Raw genomic sequence first — 21,931 nt, forward strand, 5'->3', positions numbered from 1 at the left:
GACGAAAATGTATCTTCAAATATCCCTATGATCAACGGGGTTTTTTTTTAGTGAAATAATGATAGGACTTTTAATGATAGTGGGTTTTTTTATATTAATTATTAATAGTACAACTGTGGACAAAATCCAAAATATTTGTGGTTCATTTGTTTATAAGTCCAGTTCATTTGGGAAGGTGTGAATGAATTCTGATGCCGACCAAAAAAGCAAACATTAATCCGTCTAAAAACCTCAATCTCAGTTTGGTTGAATTGAACTCTGGTGCGGTTTGAATGCCAAGCGGACCGGATACCGCTCCACAAGCAGGAAGTGGACTATAGTGCAGGGCATTCTGGGTAAATACAACCAAAATGCTAGCAGTAGAAATGGGTCAGGGTGTTTTTACCAAAGACAAAAGAGAAATCCTAAAATATGACGCTACTCCATTTCTGTTTACATTTAGTGAAGGAGGAAGTTGTGCTCATGTCTTCTTCTGAGGGTTTTATGTTTTCTTCAGTAGTTCTTAGTGCAGCGCCCCCACAGGCGAAGAGGTTTTTCAATTAGCTGGTTCGTTTGACAGTGCAGTGAGAAAGGAGCTAAAAATGTAACAAATGTTGCAAATTTGGTTCTCAGTCGAACCGAGTCTACTGGACTATCAGGAGTGAAAACAAACAACCTTAGAAAGCAAAACACATAATCTGCTCCTCCTGTAACAGAAGGATTGACAATGGCAGCAAAAGTTAGGTTGAAATAACCTTTTCGGATGAAACGTATTTGCTCCAGGTGGTAATTTGTTTGGTGTGGGTGGTGAAGGATGCAGAGTAGATTTCAGTCTTGCTTTTCCATGGGAAGAGAGGGAAAAGCTGCACCATGTCTGAGCCTACGGCCATGTTGTTTCATAATCCATCCAAGACTACAGCTGAGGCCGACTCATTCTGTCGTATTGGACTTTCTAAAATGTAGTATTGATCTTTACCTCATTTTAAGCCGAGGCAGTTTCAGTTAATATGATCAGCAGCGGAACTGGGTCCAATAAACCGGATATCGTTTTGTATTTTTTACCCCTGGGAACTGTTTGAGCACTTGCTTTTGACTTTTTCAAGACACAGTATGATATTTCTCTGATAATCTTCAAAACCAAACAAAAGGAAACTTATGAAAAATAACTTGATAAAAATCAATATTTTTACTGGTTTTCAATTTCAAAGCCATTTTCTCTGACTAAACACATTTATAGTCAAAACTCAAACCTGGACTTCCATATATTTATAACAAAGTTACTTATGTAATGGTTCTGTCAAACGAAAATGCTAAATGTTTTTATGAAAAAAAAAGCTATTTAGCTTACCGAATTTTACTGCCTATTTAAAAAGCCGGGAAGATGATGAATTTTTCTGTGCAAACTCTGCTGTAAAAAATGTTTGCTTCATGATTATAGAACAATTTGAATCTTGGATTTAAGAGGAAGTTGACACAACTGCAAAAATACTAAAGCAGGGACGTCTAGCATGGAGTCAACAGTAAGACGACTCATGTATCTCCACAGGTGTTGTTTGTGAGCCTGAAGTTGATCACATAAGAAAGTAACACTGCTGCTTCTACCTTTTAGTGTCCAAAAGTGCATGTGTCAAACTCAAGGCCTGAGGGCCAAATCCAGTCCGCCATAACTTTTTATGTGGTCTTCTAGATTCTAGGCTAAACACTAAGTGTTTAAATATTATGTTATCAATCAAATCAATGCAATTTTATCTGCTTATTGCCAAATTATATCAATCAGTCCCTCCAGTTTCTTGAGAATTATTGTGGAAATTCACACAAAATCAACAAAAACACCCTGGCACTACTGGCCCTTTAAGAGCATTCATGATCTTGATTGGGGCCAAAATGGAAATGAGTTTGACTCCCCTGGTTGTTTTCAGATTAGTGTTGTTGAAAGATCGTGTGCAGTTTTACCCATGTAAATAAAACAAAAACTGTTTATGTTCAGAACAATGAGACTCACACAATCACTGCCCTGCTTGGTAAAATAAAGTATTTTTTGTCCAGATATATAGCTTTTAAATACATGGGTGTGGTGCCAGTTTGTTAAGTCTCTCAGACAACATTTCAGCTTTTTTTTCCTCTTTACTGGACAACTCTTCAATTTTAAGCTTCCAATTTTACAACAACTTGTGATTTTTGAAATGAAAATGAGTATTTTAGAGTTCCAGTTGTAAAGAAAGCATTGAAAGAGTGATATGTGCCCTTTAAAGAAAGTCTGTGGAAATCAGGCTTATGTGATTTCTTAAGATCAGTTTGACAAGTTTTCTTCTTTATCTCCCAACCTGCCTCATACATCTGCTGCTTTTCAAAGGTGGTTACAAACTCTTTAGAAACAACCAGGGAAAAAAAAGAAAAACACTCCCGTTGGGGGATGAGACCTAAACAAGGCAAGGCTAAGAAGAAAATCCCGCTCGCTTGCTGCTGAATGAGGTGACACTTTGGGAAAAGAGGGCTTATATGTTTGAAAAGGTCTTCAGACGTTGCTTTATAGCCCAACAGAGAAGAAGGTGTACAGGGATGCGTCAGGCAAAGAAACGCTGAAATAAAAGATCTTCACAGGTGTTTAGATCTTGCTTGTAGAAGCTGTGAGGCAATGAGAAAATGTTTCCTGACAGAGGAAGAGATTTTAAAGAGTGACTAAAATCTTATTGAATATTACTGAATTATTTCCATGATTGCAAAGAAACCAAAGCTGTGGCACTGAAAAAAGGATCCCAAATCAACAGTTGCTTTCAAAAACAAAGTCAGGGATTAGAAAAATCAACCGACAGAGACAATTTTAAATTTTCTCTGTTTGGCCACAATACAAAATATTGAAAAATGAGCACAAATAAAAGCATATTATTCAAAAACACTTCAGTTAGTGGGCAAATTAAAACAAACTAATAAACCTTACAAAACATTGCGCCACTCAGGTTGGCAATACAGAGTAGGAAACAAAATATTTTTTTTGTTTCCTACTCTGTAGGAGTAGGAAACAATTGTTATTATTGTTATTGTTTTGGATGCTGTGTAGTTGGACAGATTTTTGGCAATATTTTTCATACTTTACTATGATGTGTAACCATAGCAACAGTTTACAACAGGGAGCCGCTGATTGGAAAAGCTGAAATGCAAAATATCTTTTCCTGCCAACGGCAATCATCACCGTCTACAATAACTCTTTGAAGAATTTGAATTAATATGAGTTAAAACAACATTTAATTTCCTTCTGGGATCATTAAAGTATTTTAACTTTTGAATTTGAATAAGCATGCATGAAAAAGTGCTGTACGTTTGCTACCACACCACGCTAGCAAGCTAAATGTTAACTTCTTGAGAGTGCTAGCAAACTAAATGCTAGCACTTAGCATTTAAATTGCTAGCTAAATTTAGCTATCTAAAGCTATCATTTAGATACACACTCATAAACCTTCTCAGAAGAAATGAAGATCTTCCAGCTACAAATCCTGAGCTGGGAACAAATTAAACCCGTGGAGTTCATAAGTCTCAGCGTTACATTCATGTCTCATCAACTACAGCTGCCATGCTTTCAACCGAGGGTATAAATGGTTGCCAGGTAACAGAATTACAGATGCTCTAACAGTGCATTTAATCTTTTTAGATAAATATGACTCACTAACGTCTTTTATCAAGAGGCCAAATGTTGTTGGCAAAGCATCCTTCCATCTGGAAAGAGTGAGTCTGTTGGCTAAAAGAAAAGAAAATGGAGTCACATTTACCTCATGCTAAGAGAAATAAGTTGAGGACTAATCCCATAAGCAAGCAGGAACATGTATAAACCCAGTTATTTAAAAACATTTTTTGTAAAAAAGCATTTACTTGGGTAATATTTTCTTTTAACTGTCAACAACTATTACAACATTAATGTTAAGCTTTGACACAAAAGTGGAAGCCGCTAGCCAAAAAGTTTGTAGTGCTAGCCCTAAAAGCTAACTTAAATATAAGAGCATGAATATTATATATGTAATATAAATATATTACATATATAAATATATGTAATTTATAACCAAAATTTCAAACCAGATGTTAAACCTTATTCAACTGAAAGTTTACAAAACATCCAATTACATTTGCACTTCAGCATTTATCTGGAAAAATTTATCTAATTGAAAAAAAGTGCAGTAAATGTTTTCAAAATTTGCAAAAATGCTAAACTCTACACACAAAAAAAATTAGCTAGAACAAAACCTACAACAATGTATCGTTCAAAGAAAAAAAGAAGTAAATATCCAACAAAAAATCTCAGGAATTCTGAGGTCAATTTGAGAAATTTTCTAGAAAAAACCTGTGAAAAGTCAAAATTTTATTAGAAAAAAACTCCAATGTTTTTTTTTTTTTGATTAATCATAGAAATTTGAGGGAAAAAAACTTGGAATTTCTGAGATTCAAACGTCAACAATTTTTACATTTCAAACTAAGAAATTTTCTTCAGGAAATGTTAAAATTTCAGAGATTTTTTACTGGCAGTTTACTCTTTTTTTTGTTGTTGTTTGCTTTCGACAATGGCCCCGTTGTAAATGTTTACACTTAAGACAGCAGTGCATAAATCCGTACATGTCTTTGTGCCCCAACTCATCATCTAAATTACTAGCAGTCTGTTAAAACATGAAAACTCTGCCCTGATTTCAGATTTATGATCTATGAACTTTATTCTGTTAATGAAATCCTTATTTTATTCTTGTGAACCTTTTTTGAGGCATCGCCTTGTCTAGAGAACTGGATGCATTTCTACACCAATAATTCAAATAGCTACAAGAGTAAAATTACTTTTATTTAATATTAATCATATAATCCAGCGATAAAAAGCTGTTTATTGTGAGTTATAAATAGAGCACAGAAAGAACTGTCTTCCTTGTGTGTCTCTGCTGGTCCTGTGATTGACTATTTTAGATCCTTTAACAGCTTTTTTAGCCTCCAGCCAAAACACTAAACTGGGTAAAGCTGAAAAAATGAAATATACTGATAATTAGAGCAACATTTCATGTTTTGCACTTCTGAACAGTGATTTATACCAAGCCTTCACTTCCGCTCCTATAAATCATGCAGAGTCTGTTATCCTTTTACATGTTTGCCTGGTTTCGCCCTGGTTCTTCCATCGCTGTGCTCCCAGGAAAAATCCACCAACAATTTATCACAACCTGTGTGGGGGAAGCGACCCACTCCCACTGAATCAAGCGGCGAACAGCGCCTGAGCGACAGCATAATGAGCGGTGACAACGCGCTTTTTCTGTCCGGCCGTCGTCGTTATTAGAGTCAGGTTGACTCAGAGCGATGCTATCGCAGCTGAAGCACCAACTTCTCATTTTCATTTAATTACGACTGGATCCAGGTTGTCCTGTCTGGAACATGTTGATTTGTTCTGGTGGGTAAACAACAAAACAGGGCCTCTGGGCTTTAATATCACAACATCCCTGCGTGCGCACCCTAATTTTGCAAATTAGAAAACTTCAAAGCGCAGCGTCTTGTCATAAAGCAATCTGCTACGGATGCATGGAGGCCCTAATCAGGAGCCGTGCGGCTAATCTCACTTAAGAAGTCTTCCTCATTTCCTTGTTTGTGAGCATGCTGGTGAATAATGTGGTGTGAAATGTCAAGCTCTTGGCTTCAATGGCTATATTTTAAAGAGACAGGAGGGTGGCAGCGAGTGGGATGTCACGTTTATCCCTGAGAAGGAGCGACGTGATGTTTGCACAGTTTGGCATTGCAAATGTAGCTAAAGCACCTTTTTAATGGGGAGTTTAATCTGGATCCCTGAGACTTAAAATCTTATTTTTATCAAAACATGGTTCACGTGACAACAAAAGATTTACATTTTTAATTAATCAAGAAAGCAAACTGAAAAATAGCAGGTTCGTTGACAGTTCCTTTAACTCACAGGTGTCAAACTCAAGGCCCTGGGGCCAAATCTGGTCCGCCAGAGATTTTTATGTGGCCCTTTTAGACTAAAATTACATCAATAAGTCCCTCCAGTTTTTCACAAATCTGCAAAATTCACAAAAAATCAATAAATTTCCAAATTTTTTCTGATTTTATTGCACAATTGGTCAAAAACATTTGAGTTTAAGTGCCTGCTGTTTCAGCTATACTTAATTTTACAGTCTGTAATTGATGCGAATAATAAAAAGTTATAATCAATCATACATTGGTGCAAGTATTGTAAAAATTCCTTACAAACATTTCTAAATCGACACTACAAAATCTGTAAATTTGATGGCAAAAAATCACTAAAACAATCACAAAATCCTGGAGGAACATCTAGTTAGTGATATTTTAACCTTTTAATTGGTTTTATCAACATTTACTGGCACAACCGGCCCTTTAAGAGCATTCAGGTTTCTGATATGACTCAAAATGAAAATGAGTTTAACACCTTTGTTTTAATTCTTTACGATGGTTAACAAGTTACAAAACAGTGTTGGGTTTAAGATTAGAAAATAGAAAATAAAAAAATAAAATTACAAGAATAAAGCAAAAAAGTTAAAAGGACAAAGTCATAGTATTACGAGAATTGCCATAATTTTACAAAAATAAACTCTTAGGAGAATAAAACAATAATATTATGAGAATAAAGCTTTATTATTGTGAGAATAAAGTCATAATATTAAATTTGCATGAGAATTTTCTCAGAATATTATAACAAAATTGTAGTAAACACATCAGATTATCATTATAGGTGACACAGCCACCTATCAGATTATTGGTAATAATCTGATGCTGATGTGTTAATAGATTATGTATTTATTTATTTGTAAAACCAAACTGAAAGTATAACTTCACAACATATTGAACATTTAAAGTTCTGATAAAATTGTGACTTTATTCTTGTAATTTAATTATTTGTATCCTAATCTCCTACCATGTGAGTGGCGGCAGACGAAGGTTATTTAAAAGTGTGATTGGGTGTAAATACTGTAAAAATGCCTTTACTCTCCAACAATATGAACCCAAAAATCTCCTCTATAAATGTGAGCTCAAAGTTTTTCTTTGGTTTCGGCCATTTTCCACTACATGCATGTAAATTAAGGCTGGTTCTTGCCCAGTCAGTTTGACCCGAGCGTCAGAAATGATTACGGTCGTGTTAAGGGTTGATTACTCCTTCATTTCTCTCTCCCTTTTCAAACTGTACTCGACTTGCAGCGAGCTTTCCGTCTGATCACAGCTTCTGTTTCTGCAGCGTGTTTCTCTCCACAGGGGCAATAATAGCACCATTAGCAAGTGGTTTTTTGTGTATGCGGAGCTTTTTCAGTCTCTTAACATCCCTCGTCTTGATTCTGCTCATTATTTGCAGCAATTTTCTTTTGTTCCTGCTTTTTATTTCATTTCGCTCTGCTGAGTCGCAGGAGAGTTATTAAAAATCTAAATCTGGAGGGTCTGTGGAGCTCACCATAGAGACACAGGCAGATCCAAAATAAAGCCCTTACTGATGCTGATTGCAGCCCAGTAACCCTGGTTACTCCCTCTGAAAATCTCAGCATCAGCATAAGCGGCCTTCATCTCCACCTCATACATCATAGCACGAATCTCTACTGTCCTAAAGACTTTCTCCTTCAGTTTGGATATTTCCTTCTGTCCAACACACTCTGCTGTTTTTAATGGTTGACCCTGGTGATTAAAACCAGCCAGTTTCACTATTTCTGCTCCTTCCAGCTTCACCTTTGCACCTGACTCAAGCTCATTCACCCACATGTATTCTGTTTAGCTTCTAAGGATGTTTTGACACCTGATAATCCAGTAGATTTGGTTCAATTTGGGACCAAAGATGCAACATTTGTTACATTTTCAGCTGCTATGGCTCGCTTTCACACTGTATTGAGTCCTAAAAACAAACTTATGGAACAACAATCAACAACAGACAAGAATTAGTTTAAATATTTCAGTAAAGTATACTCCATATTTCTAGGTGCCATTTAATTGCTGATGAGTTAAAGCCACTGTGGAAGCAAAGGAGATGGGAGAGCCCAATAATAAGGTCACATAGTGTTTTTTTTTAAGTTATCCTCTATTTATTCTTTGTTCAGACACGCACTTTTATTTACTTATTTTTCTACTTGTTTGCTTTCTTTACCTTCCTTTGTTTTCCACTTTTTCCCCAAAATATCTTTGATGCTAAGTTAATCAATTAGAGAGCAGAAAAATAATGTAGGAATCTGTGTTTCGTTTTTGTTTTGAATGTATTCATTTTAATGTATACCTCCTTGTTTGTTTGCTTGTTTTTTTCTGTTTGGTTGGTTATTTTATTTTTATTGCTGTTACTCATTCTATTATGTGGTTAATTATTTTGTAGGTCAATACCCCTTCTTGCTTTTTGTCAGTCTTTAATGTTTGTTCTATACACACTAATTAGTGAATAGTAGAAAAAACTAAACTTGTTTAAAAGCCTGTTCCCCTCCTCACCTGTGGGGGCACTGTAGCAAGAATCACTGAAAGAAACAACATGAAAACCTTTAAAGAAGACATAAGCACAACTTCCTTCTTCACACAATGTAAACAAAAGTGGAGTTGCGTCAAATTTGAGCAGTTTTGTCTTTGGTAAAAGACGATGAACCATTTCTGTCCCCAGCGTTGGTTTTGGATGCATTTACCCAGAATGCTTTGCGCTGTAATCCACTTCCTGCTCTTGGAGCGGTCTACAGTCCGCTTGGCATTCAAACCGCCACAGAGTTCACTTCAACCAAACCAAAACCAAGGTTTGTAGGCGGACCAGAGAAGACATGGACGCAACTTCCTTTTTCACAAAACGTAAACAAAAATGGAGTAGCATCAGATTTGAGTGATTACAGGATTTCTGCTTTTTCTGTAGTAAAATCATTATGAATTTTCAAATTCAATCAAATCATGAGATGGTAAAAGATTCCCACCCCTACTATTCACCCTGATTTTTCTCTAGATGTAATCATGAATAACTCGTGTTGCATCGCTCCTTTAATGAAAACACGTCTTTGGTTAGTAAACTCTCATCATTTCTATTACATGTACATTTCCTGTCTCTCAGTTTGCCCGGCATCAAACTGAGAAGGAGACTTATCAGTCAAAAATGCTTAAAACGTGTGTGGGTGTGTGTGTGTGTGTGTGGCCATTTAAAGGTCACCTTCCATTTGATTGAAGTCAGAGTGAGTTTCCTTTAGAAAGAGTCTAATTATTTACATTTAATTCAGAGCTGTTTTTAAACCTGTGGACTGTTTCAGGTGTGTTTTAAACAGGATCCATTTCGCTAAATTCACATTTTGCACATTTTTGTTTTTCTATTTGGGTTACAACAAAAAACAAAAGTCGGGTTTTGTCAATAAATTTAGGTCTTTTGGTGCCTGGTAAATGAAACGTTACAAAAACCTTCCAAATGTAATATTACATTGCATCGTTACCTATCAACCACAGCAAAGCCCAGCCCGTTACCTAGCAACCCAGGCTGAGCTCAAGCTCAGACAAGTGTTTTGTTGTTGACGTGCCATCCAGAAACCACTTCCTGCATTCTTGTAGGTTGTGCAGAAAGCTCCACTTCTGCTTTTCAAAGGTGTATGGATGTATAAATGTGTACCTGTCTGCAGCTATTTTCACATGCAAGTGTAAACGTTGAGTTGGGGGGGCGTGGCCAGCAGCAGCTTATTTGGATTTAAAGAGACAAGTTGCCCAAAAACAGCTCAAAATAGGCAGAACTGAGCAGAATAAAATCTGATTTTCTAAGAATGATTTTATGCAAAAACTTTAATGAACACGTTTTGTTTCTTATCCTAACCTGTTCAAGGAAGAATAACAGGTCACATTTAAGTGTATGGCTATAAAAACTTTACTTTGGATACTAAACACATCCATTTCTGTCTGCTGTGGCCGGCTGTCTTCCTTCTTTCCAACCTTTACTCATAAACCACAACATCTTTATTTTTATGGATTCAGTTTTGCTTCAAAATCATCCAGACCCAACGTGTTTGGAGTGACTGAACACTCCTGAGATCCTCCAGTGGACCGCGTCACATCAATGCTGTTCGTTATGAACCATTATGGCCACATAAATCACCAGCGGAGGGAGGAAAAAAGCACATATTTTAAAAGCTAATTTGCCTTTAATTACCAGTTGAGTCTCATTCTGTCTTGGCAATTTAGCACAAAGGCAGCAGAGAGACACCTGCTTTTCAGCGCCACTCTGGCTTTGTTATAAGAACCGGGGGAATGTGGCATCGTCCCACATTATTATAATTACCCTTACTCAAAAGGCATAACCAATAATTACAATTACAAGCTTGCAGAGTTGCTGGTCGCTCTGATGATTGTTCAGAAAATCTGCTATCGATGCTGCCCTTAGTGGGAATATTTTCCACTTTGTAAAGCAAGTTACAATGTGGATTTTTAAAAATATATATGCATTCAAATTGATTCCTCTGAATGTAGCCATACATTAGAGGTGATTTAACACGCCACAGAGCAGAGATGACCAATGCTAAGCCTCACAGATGTTAAAGTCTAAAAATACGAAGAGTAAAAGCAGTAAATAACAGTAACACAAGCTGCCTTCTCACTGTAAGCTGCTCCTATAATTGCAGGCACAGATTCTAAGGGATGGATGTCTGAATCAGTCTCTAAATCCTCCGCTTGGCATGTTCCTCCCCTGGCATCTGTCTTAAGCCCAATTCAGATCCAATCTCCAATGATACTCCAGACAAAAGCTGGGATAAAGACAGGAAGAGACTAACACAGCCTGTGTTCGGTTGGGGATTCATTAAGCATTAATGGCCACCAGACAAAGAACTCAGCTTGGACTCATTAAATCGGAGACCTTTAATGCCTTTTCAGCTTTAAATAAAGCGTTGCAGATACTGAAATGCAGAACCGGGCAGACATCACACCGTTTCTTTTGTGTGACTTGCATTAATTTTTTACCATTCAACCGCAACTCTCAACAAAAGGGCAAAAAAAATAAAATAAAATAAAATAAAATGAATAAATCACCCAGTGAAGACGAGCTTACATCACAAGAAATTAGAGGTGATTGATCGATACTTACATGTGAAGCCGATCTTATCTACCTCAGCAAAGATAATCAAACACTGTCCTCTTCTGTAGGTCTGACTGACGGACCGGATCACCGGGTCGCGTTTGAACGTTTGCAGTTTCAGACCAAAATAAATTGGTATTGACCAAAATGGGAATCGGCAGGTCAGGCTTTTTAAAAAACAGTAACTGCAATCAGGGCACCCCTACCTGAAATAAAATTTTTCTCGCCAACCTTGACTAGAAAATCCAATAAGTTGTTGTGACATTATTTCCAGATTTCTAAAGAGAAACAAAGTTGACCTGAAGAACATTTCCTGGAATAGAGGACTAATATCCTAGCAAGATCTAGAGAAACTCATCCATGTGTTTATCTACAGTCGCATTGATTACAGCAACAGTGTCTTCACAGGTCTGTCTGGTTCTGCTCGGCATCCACAGAACCAGAACCAAACATGGGGAAGCAGCATTCAGCTTCTATGCAGCATAAATCTGGAACGAAGACAAAACTAACTTGCAAGTAACTTTTCAGCAAGAAATCAGAGTTTGTCTTAAGGCAGAAATTTGTTCAGATTCAGGAAACTGCAGGTGTGTGTCTGTGTCTGGTGAAAAACGTTTGTTTTTCATTCAGTGGGGAGAAAATCCAGACATTTTACTAAACTAAGAGTAGAAATAATTCATAATAAAAGTACAGTATAATAAAAATACTCCTAAAAGTAAATTCTTTCAAAAAAGTTACTCAAGTAAATGAACTTGTAAATTTGAATATTGGCAGATTTTTTCTACTCATAAAATGGAAAAAATATTTAGTTTTCTATATTTTTTAACGTGTTTTGAGAAGAGTGTTTTTAGGTTGGAAGGCCTTCTGGCCATCACCCTAATCTGTAGCTTATCTCAGTGATTTTCCATCAGACTTAGGACTCAAATTCACTACTGGAGTAAAAAATATTTGGACAGACGTGTTTCTGCTTATTATAAAAGTTTAGTTGTAAAAACATGAATACTTAACGTTTTCCATAGCAAAAAAAAAATATGTTGAAAAAAAAATTATTTGCTTTTGTCTTTTTTCTTCTTGAAAAAAGACAAAAGAGTCAAAAGGACTCGACACGTGACAAAATGATTTATGTCAATGACTATCCTCCAACTTGTTAATTAGCATAATAAATTAATACTTTAACTGTTAACTTCTCTTTCCAGTTTGCATCTAAATGTGTTGCAGAAAAATGAACTGTCACTGAAACTCTCTGGGTCTCCAGCTTGAGGTCCAGAGGGAGAAAAAAAAAGAGACTATTTGGATCATATTCAACTGTGTAATCCCTGAAGCTCATAGTTAGATAAATATGTGTTTGGAGAAGGAATAAGTCAGGTCACAGCACACCAGCAGCTTGCACAGCGGGCGCAGATGAGCTGGCGTAAATGATGGCATTAGAGTTATAAAAGTTCCAGTGTGTAACATTTAGGATGATCTATGATGATCAGAGAAGCACATTGATATTTTCAGCAGAGATTTCATTAATGTGGAATCATGGGACAAACTGAGCGATTAAAACCCAGCGAAAACGCAAGGGTGAGCGATATGGACTTATAACTATCACAATATTTGGTGGCACTTTTATGATAATGATGGAAATAATGACAAAAATCTATTTATTGTTTATTTTTTGGGTAACTGTTAATGAATGGTACAGCAAACAAATACTGCTTTTAAAAACATTCCCATTTGAAATCCAGTTTTGTTTTGTTTTTTTCAAATTTACTGATATTAACTGATGGTTTTGTGGAAGAAACAGTGGAGAAAATAGTACAAATAATATTTAGTATGTCAGTTAAATTTTTTAAACGTCATTAACAGGATAAAAATCAACATTTTCTCAAGACATGCCCAGCCCTGTTTGCAGTTATCTCCCTGTAAAAACCCAAATTAAAACAGAAGTGTTTTGTGAATTTAATTCTTTGAAATCTCGTCCAGATATTGAACATCCAGGTGATTTTTTTCGCAATAGGTGCACTAATGTATGTGATGCTGACTAAAGTTATACGGGGTTGGCCATAAGTTTCCATACATAGAAAAAATAAACATTTTATATTGGACAACCGTGTTTTTTGTGTGTAATCACTGCACGTCTTGCACCACTTCGTGGTTGATCTGCAACATTTCCAGTTTTCTGAAACTTGCAAATAGGTTTTGCCACAGTGTCGTGTGTGATGCTGGTTCCACGTTTTCTGTTAAAGTTTTGTGCTTCCCGATCCAGCCATCAATTTCAATTCTATAATAATTTCAATTCTTTTGTCAAATTCATCTTCTTGAGTATCTGAAATATAAAAGAAATATACATTTTACATTCTACTATGTATGGAAACTTATGGCCCACCCTGTATTAACAAAAAAATCTGAAAATAATTAAGATTTTAGTTTCAGGAATACAAAAGCTGTTTTGTAAAGCTTTAGACTGTCGTTTTTAAATTGGACCGTTGTTTACATGAAGGTCCTTTAAACAACAAAGCACACACACTCACTCCTAAAGGAAATGTAAATTAAAACTGAGGAGCTTCTGGCTGCAAGGAAAGAACTTCATCACTTTGCATTCAACCATATAAAAAAACGAATCATTCGCTAAAGGCGATCGCTCCTCCCATCCAGCGCTTTAATTGCTATTAATTAAGTGCCATCTGGACAAGGCTTAATTACACCCAACGAAGCTGCTCCATCTACTTTCACAAGTGAAATTAACTTATTAGGAGAAAAACAAAAGTAATATATTCATTTATTACAACTTTATATGAACTGTAGATGGATCCATTTTTGGTTTAGACAACAAACAAGCAGATTTAAAATCTTTTAGTTGGGATTCTACAGAAACTACGGAGTGAACGGACATTTGTCTGGTTTTATCTGCTGCTAAACTGCTTCTGTGCACTGCCAGTCAGCTGGCTGAATGAAGATAAGTATTTCCGTTAGTGCTGCTGCTAACAATTATTTTAGTATTCGATTATTCTGAAGATTAATTGGATAAAAAAAACGTCACATTCTGCAGATATTTCATTTACACATTTAAGCTTATTTATGAAATATTATAAATACTTTACGAAATACAAACAAATAATTCAATAGGTTATTTAAAAATAAATTCACCTATAATGAAATAACAGCATTTCTTTGCTTGATGCTTGATCATCTGCAGCTAGAGATATTTCTAACAACTGCATGTGAAAAGCAAAGGCCATCCTATTTTATGTAACATCAGTGCAGATCTGCTGTTATTTTTTTCTACAAACTGATGAACAATTTCACAGCAAAAGGTTCTTAAAGGTTCTTAATTTTCAGACTTTGAACCAGGTGAAGCTAAAACTGCCACTTGAGGAGTTTTGGGCGAAACATTTACAAACTGAGTAGGTTTTTCCATCAGAAAAATAAATGCAGAATGTATGTACATGTAGTTTTCTGCAGTTTTGTTATTCTTACTGTTTTCAAAAATTGAAAATTTTTTACTTTTGAAAGTCAAAACATTTTGAAGTTTTTTCCAGAAAATGTCGACGGTTTTAGACATTTTTATTATTTATAGTAGATAAGTTATTTATTATTTATAAGTTAGACAGGAACGAGGTGGGAGCTAGTTCTAAGCTTGTGGTTTGTTCATTGTTGTCATAGCAACTCCATAGCAACTGCCTGCCAAGATGGCTGTCACATACAAAGTTCACAGAAGCGTGACGTCACACCAGAACTATGTACTGACTGCGGTGAAAGACTCACCTGTCCTTGCCCGTCTCCTTCTTGAACAACTCGTCAAACTGCAGCATCTTCTGCCAGGAGATGATGTAGACCTTGAGCTTGGGCAGCACCTGGTTCATCAGCCGCAGGTTGTTGTACACCAGGCCCTTCCCGTCCCGCCTCATGTAGTTGCTGGGGCCCCAGAAGATGAACACCGTGTCCTGGCTGGCGTTGAGCAGCTCGTGGCGGCTGCGCAGCACCCGCTGCATGCTGGAGTGGGCGATGACTCGCAGGGAGGTGCGGCGGCCGACGTCCTGGCCGTACGCGCCGGCGGTGGGGGCGTCGTTCATGCGGATGACGCACTCGGCCCGGTCGATCTCCTTTCCCCGGCGTCCGCCGATGAGATGGCCGGAGCTGGTGATCAGAGAGCAGGTGTGGCAGTGCATCCTCAGAGGCTGCAGGAAAGAAGAGAAATTCCCTTAAATATAAAGGCAGGTTTTATCACAGACTCATAAAATCACATAAAAGGACAATCAGTAATAAAAGAAAGATAACAATACATAAAAAAAAACAAGAACACCTAACCGTTTAGGAGGCAGTCATACCAATGTTTCCAAAGTACATATCTTACAAGAATATGGTCAGAAGTGACATATTATGAATCTTTCAACAGTTTAGGATGAGTTTATGGGCTATATGAAACATGTTTGTTACATTTTGTTTTACGTAAAATCATTCTTAATCAGATTTCAGTTCTGCCTTTTTTAAGCTGTTTTTGGGCCTCTGTCACTTTAAATCCAAATAAGGTGCTGCTGGCCAAACCCACTCCAACTCAACGTTTACACTTTCACATAAAAATAGCTGCAAACAGATGTGCAATTCTATAACCATACATCTGTGAAAAGCAGAAGTAGAGCTTCCTGCACAACCAACAAGAATACAGCAAGTGGTTTCTGGATGGTAAGTCAACAACAAAACACAGCGATTAAACCAGTTGACCAAAGGAGCTGGAGCTTGGGCTGCTAGGAAACGGACTGGGCTTTGCTGGGGTTGCTAGGTAATGGGCTGGGCTTTGCTGGGGTTGCTAGGTAACGGTGCAGTGCCTTCTGATTTGTGACGTTACCTTTGGAAGGTTATTGAAACGGTTCATTTTCCAAAAAACATTAAGTTACTGCTAAAAACAAGATGGTTAGTGTTTTTTTAAAGCGCTTCGACTGTTTTTAGAAGCAGTTGAGACCCAAATAAAAGTACAAAAACATCCGAAATGTAAGTTTTGCATAATACGTCCTCTATAATGATTCCATTATCGGACTTGTTTACTCTGCAAATAAATTTATAGACAAGATTTCTTAAAACGGTCATCATAGAACTGAGACCAGCAGACAAACAGTTCTCTGGTTCTGGTTCATTTGGAGGTTTTTTAATAACAAAAGTCTTGGCGTATAAGCCACTTTCAATCTCTAAAGTTTAGCTTTTTTTAAAATCGTACCGTAAATTTTCCGTATGTGGTGAGGTACAACATGATCCAAAAAATTTCTATTTAACTTCAGAACAATAAACAAACTTCCATATGATATTCAAACAATAAATCAAAGAAATGGGGTTTTTATTTAGTTTTTTTCTCTACGTTCAAATAAAAATCCACCCTTTTTACTGGTTTTTGTGTAAGTTAAACATGTTGTGAGTTTGTGAGGAACGCAGATTAAAAAAAAACAACACTTTGGAGAACTTTGGCGAATTGCCTCGCTGCGGTTTGAAGCAGAAATGCTTTGCTGACAAACAGATAGCGACACAGCCTCCAGGGCATATGTAGCTTGTCATATTGCTTTGCGAGTGGTGGAGGCCCCGGGGTCTTACAGAGGATTCACCTTAAATCGCGCTGCCTTTCACACACAGAGGAGGAATGTGTGTGTTTACCCCAAAACCTTCTCATCCTGGTGCTGATTTAAATATGAAGAGAACAGTTTTCAACACAGAAAACATCCAGCGCAGGAAAGTCACGCTGCTGAATTTAAATTATTACATGTTTGACGGCACAGTTTGAATAAAGAAAAAACACTGGAACAAACATTTATTTAGTGAAAAGCACAAATAAAAATACATTTAGCATATTTTGTGTACCAGATTCAGCTGCAATTTATTTTTAAATGTTCACACATTATAATGATCATTAAGCCTGTATTATATTAATGTCAACATTTTCCAAAGCTTTAATAAATTACAGCTGAACAATAACAAAGCATGGATTCATGACGTTATTGTTGAATCCTTCGGTGATGATAGTTGACAGAACAAACATTTTTCCATGTTGACTTTGGCTTTTTTATCACTAAATCTGTAAAGTTTATGGAACATAAGGGAGGTGAAAGTCGTTTCAACTGGCTAAAGTTGTATTTTACCAACGGTGTGCGAGTACCTGGCATTTAAAACATCATAATCTACAACATTCTGTACCCAAGAAGTCCTGCTGTGAAATTGATATCGCACCATAATTATTATATTAAAATGTTTTTGCAGTAGGATGAGGAGGTTTTTCAGCGTGATTAAAATTAATGTATTTTGCAAAATACTATTTTTTGCATCATGATCAACAAAACGATGATACCACTGACGGATGGTTAGCGAATCTGAGAATATTAAGTGTAACTGTTTGTGTTTGGATAATTTGGTTGTTGTTCTTTTATGTTCAATTGTACAACAGCGTATTAGGGCCACACTTTAAAGATAAAAAACATGAATTTACAATTAATATTACGACTTTATTTTGGTAATACCATGACTTTATTCCTATATTATTTAAATTTTATTCTAGTAGTATTATGATTTTATTCTTGTAATTCAATTTTTTTTATAGTACAGCTCTAGTACTCCGTTGTGCCACATTCAGATGATTTTTCTGTGTTTATTATTGCTCGTAATGTGTTGCCATATAAGTTCATTTCTTTGTGTTTAGTTTCTTAGTTTATTTTTGTGTTCTGTTCTTTGCACATTTATTTCTTTTAGATCCATTTTAGCCTTTTCCTCTGTGTTTGTAGATAATTTTAATAATTAGTTTTGAGTTGTTTAGTTTTTCTCCCTCAGTTTACCTCCCTTTATTCTGCCACAGCTGTTCCACATCTCCTCTGATTTGGTTCCTTTCTCATTTGCTTCAGTATTTAAGCTCCAGTTTTCCATATTTCTTTGCTGGATTCTGTTTCACTAGGTCACGTCTCGTTCAGCTTGTAAATTTCCTGTTTTTTTCTTTAAACCTGTAACATGCTAATCCTAAGTTACATTAGATGACCACACGTAAACAGACTCCTGTGTTTAAGTCGTTATTGTCATTTTAAAAACGAAATATTTGGTTTTTAAGACCAAATATTATTATTTTTTGTGTGTATTGTCTTTCATAGAGTCTCGGCTGCAGAGTGAGTTTTATTCTTTTATGTTTCAGAGAACTAAATGTCCTTCACACCCTCTGATGCGTCGCAGAAAGTTTCCGCTGATTGCCGCTCTGTTCCTCAGATTGTGAAAGCCGCTCGCTGCCGGTTGAGTTACCTGATTAATGGACCTGTGGTTCTGTCTGCACGGCCCGATTACTGATGCAGCTGCTGCTTTTTAGTTGGTCTGTAATCTTCCTGTTTGCATTTGAACATTTGGACTCTGACCTAATCAAAAAGGAAATTAACCTTTACCTGGAATGACCTTTGAATTTCTGGTTTATACACGTGTTAAAGCTATAATGGCACATTGGGCCACACTAAGGAAAATATAAAAAATTAATCAACAAAATAACGAGAACAAAGTGATAATATATATTTTTTTAAGTTAGTATGAGAATAAAGACATAATATTAGAATTAAATCATGATTTTAGGAGAATAAAGTTGAACTATTGCAAGAATAAAATTTAAATAATATGAGAATGAAGTCAAAATGTTTCACAAAGAGAACAAAGATAATATTACGCAAATTAAGCCAAAATATTATGAGAACTGAGTCGTGATATTAGGAGAATGAAGTCGAAATATTGCAAGAATAAAATTGTAATATGATAGTAAATTCATAATATTTCAAAAACAAAGTTAGCCTGAGGATAAAGACATAATATTATGAGAATTAAGTCATTATATTATTAGAATAAAGTGTAAATATTGCCAGAATAAAGTTGTAAAGAATTATATGAGAGTAAAGTCATAATATTTTGAGAATAAAATACTAAGAGAATGCAATCATAATATGAGAATAAAGTCCTAATTATACCAGAATAAAGTCTTAATGTTATGAGAGAAAAATTTTAATATTACAACAATAAAGTCGCATGAGAACAAAGTATAAATATGATAGTCATAATATTTACAAAAAAAATTTATATTATGACAATTTTTCTCCTATATTTTATTTATTTATTTTTAGTTTGTCCCTAATCCTCCGTCATATAAAGCTGTTGCTACTTTAGCTATTAGCGTTTTATTATAAGCAACACGTCATTGTTTAAGAATAGTTTTATTATCAGTAGTTTTACAGTTTGTTTTTTATTTTGAATGTGATCTAATTTGACATTTGCTCTTTTTACACCCACTTTTTCCCTCCAATTCCGTCTTGCATGTTTTTACATGAAATTTTCATAAAGTGTGTGGCCTGTTTCTCTCCTCTGCATGCACATAAATCATTATGCCGGCCCTATTTATGTATGTCAAGCTGCTCTACATTGTGTTGGTATGTTTCAGGCTACCACAGGTTCTGCTTAGCATGAGTGCACATGTCTGGGGGTGGTTTTCTTCCACCTCCTGCTTCTGCTCAGACCTCCACCCTGAAAAGCAATGATATGCAAGCCGGAGCCTTTTAATGTGCCCTGAAATATCACCCCACCAGAAACTCTGCAGCTATTTACATTCCTACACCTCCACCAATTTCCATTTCCTTGGCATTAACAAAAACAAATGATTATGGCGGCAGCAGATGTACGATGCGGGGGATGTGCCATTATCGTTTTCATGCCCCGACTTTGACGTGGGGGAAGATTAGCAGACCCGTGTTGTTAATGAAACCTGAGAGGAAGGCAGAGGTAAGAAAGAAGTGATGAAAGAAAGGAAATGAAAAGAAGGGCAGAGGAGAAAGAGGCATGGGGAGGAAGTGAGAGCGACCCTGCTGCTGTGATGTTTGATGAAACGTGGAGCTAATGAGGTCCTGGTGGTCTCCATCATCACCGGCAGCAGCAGACGTGCCGCCTCCCTCGCGCCCTTCCCTCCCTCGCCTCCCGGCTTCTTGACAGTCAATCAGGGCGCCGCGCCGTGACATCACTGCAGCAGGTCAGAAATCCCATTTTTACCCCAGAGCCTTTAAGTGGCTCTGCACACCTCATTCCTGGCTCCTTTGTTTCAGGGAGAATTAAAGCCGCATCACTGCCTCGTCCAGCTCCAGTCTCTTCAGAGAGGTTTGATCGGCCTGAGAGTGGAGGAGGAATTTCAGCCGCAAGGAAAGAGCCGTACGAACGTTTTCAAACCTCTACGTCTACATTTGGTTACAAACTCCACAGGATTTGATGTAGTCAAAAGATTGGGCGAAAAACTGTGGCGTGCATCACAAAACAAACAAAGTAGCGCAAACTGAAACAGGGAAAATCTTTTTGCTAAATGAAATAAATAAAAACAGTAATTAATGGGAAAAACTACAACTAACTGGAACTATATTGTGTTTGTATAAAACTAACTAAAACATGCTGAAATTATAAATTAAATACTCGTTTTCGTGTTTCTGAATCTATTTATTACCCTTTTGAACTGATGTGAAATTGATTTTATTTCCCAAACACAACCAGAGCACGTCTTCACTCCACATTCCTCTTGGCAGCGCAAAGTTTAATCCAGACTGTTAGTTGTTCAACAATAATTTAATCCATTTTTAAAAAATCATTATTTTCTGTTGAAAATAAAGTAGACACAATAACAAATGTTGACGTTTTTGAATTCTGTACACAAAAATGAAATAAAGTTATTAGTTACTAATATAACTAATAAAATCTAAAACTAAAATAATCTAACTACTAATACCTAATAAAAGTAACTCGTTCTAAAAACTAAAACTAACTGAATTAGCCCAACAAAGTCACAATGAAATAAAACTATAATGATAAACTACTATAACCCTGGTTTGCATTCACTGCAAAAACTCAAAACCTTACCAAGTATTTTTGGTCTAGTTTCTAATGCAAATATCTTATTACAAGTTATTGTATTGAAATAAGACAACTTACAAGTAACTTTTCAGCAAGATACAAAAACTTGTTTAAAGTAAATAATTCCCTAATATTAATTAAAAGGTGCTAGTTCTACTTTCACTTAGGCTGTTATTTGGCCAAAATATAGTTTACCACATGAGTGGATGAATGGCTGTAATGTAAAATGCTTTGGAGTCCTCAGACTTGGTCAAGTCTGTGAAGAACATTTACTATTTGCATATTAAATACTAAAGCACAAGGAATCATCGTCTTAATCCTAAAAAAGATGATAAATAAAAATCCAGCAGGACAACCAAACTCAAAGCATAAAGGATGTGTAATAATGGCCTAATCAAAGTCCTAAGTAGAGCCAACAGTTCAGTTTGAAGAAAATGTAAAATGTTTTCAGTTTTGTCCAGATATAAGTCAAATATCTTGCAGCTGTAACTGCAGTGAAAGTTGGTTCAACAACCAACGTCTCAGTGGAAATCCAAACTAAAGTCACATTTCTCTGATTTTCATTGTTAAAAACAAACGTTATTTGTTACAACAAACTTTTTTTTTAAACAAATGCTGAACTTTTCCTCAGTTTATCGCCGTGTTGGCTGTGTGGTGTATCCAGTGACTTTGTATTTCTGTGTTTTTATGACTAACTTAATTGATCAAATCCAAGCAAAAACACTTTTACACGTTGTTTGGAGACAGTGGGAGTGTTAAAACTTCTGCAAAGCACTGCAAGTCGATACAGAACTCCTTCGAGTCGGGTTAATCAGAACCAGAACCAGATTCCCTCTCACTCTTTTTAACCGAACGTACGACTCAAATCGAATTTATTCTCAAAATCCCCTGATGAAAACAGAGCTCTGTTTAATAATTCATACAATAAATGGTTTATAATTCAAGACACATTTATCATTTATGTATTCAATATCACCGGCTTTGTTCCTCCTTACTGAGCAAAATACCTTTGCTCATAATTAAAAGATCTGCTGCATTTAAAGTTTTCTCCCCCCCATG

General features: G+C 36.2%; 2 protein-coding genes across 2 annotated transcripts in view; one reads left to right on the forward strand and one right to left on the reverse strand.

Annotated features, from left to right (window-relative positions):
- Positions 1-21,931, forward strand: part of pigk (phosphatidylinositol glycan anchor biosynthesis, class K) — an 86,397-nt gene that overhangs the window by 60,214 nt on the left and 4,252 nt on the right. The gene's annotated exons all lie outside the window — the stretch shown is intronic.
- The window catches only part of st6galnac5a (ST6 (alpha-N-acetyl-neuraminyl-2,3-beta-galactosyl-1,3)-N-acetylgalactosaminide alpha-2,6-sialyltransferase 5a), a 79,644-nt gene that overhangs the window by 9,165 nt on the left and 48,548 nt on the right, over positions 1-21,931 (reverse strand). Inside the window, exon 3 of the mRNA XM_032564979.1 lies at positions 14,759-15,171. Within this exon, the coding sequence (XP_032420870.1) occupies positions 14,759-15,171 (413 nt within the window). The remainder of the gene's footprint in view (positions 1-14,758; positions 15,172-21,931) is intronic.

Source organism: Xiphophorus hellerii, chromosome 6 (assembly GCF_003331165.1).
Source record: "Xiphophorus hellerii strain 12219 chromosome 6, Xiphophorus_hellerii-4.1, whole genome shotgun sequence".
NCBI lineage: Eukaryota > Metazoa > Chordata > Actinopteri > Cyprinodontiformes > Poeciliidae > Xiphophorus > Xiphophorus hellerii.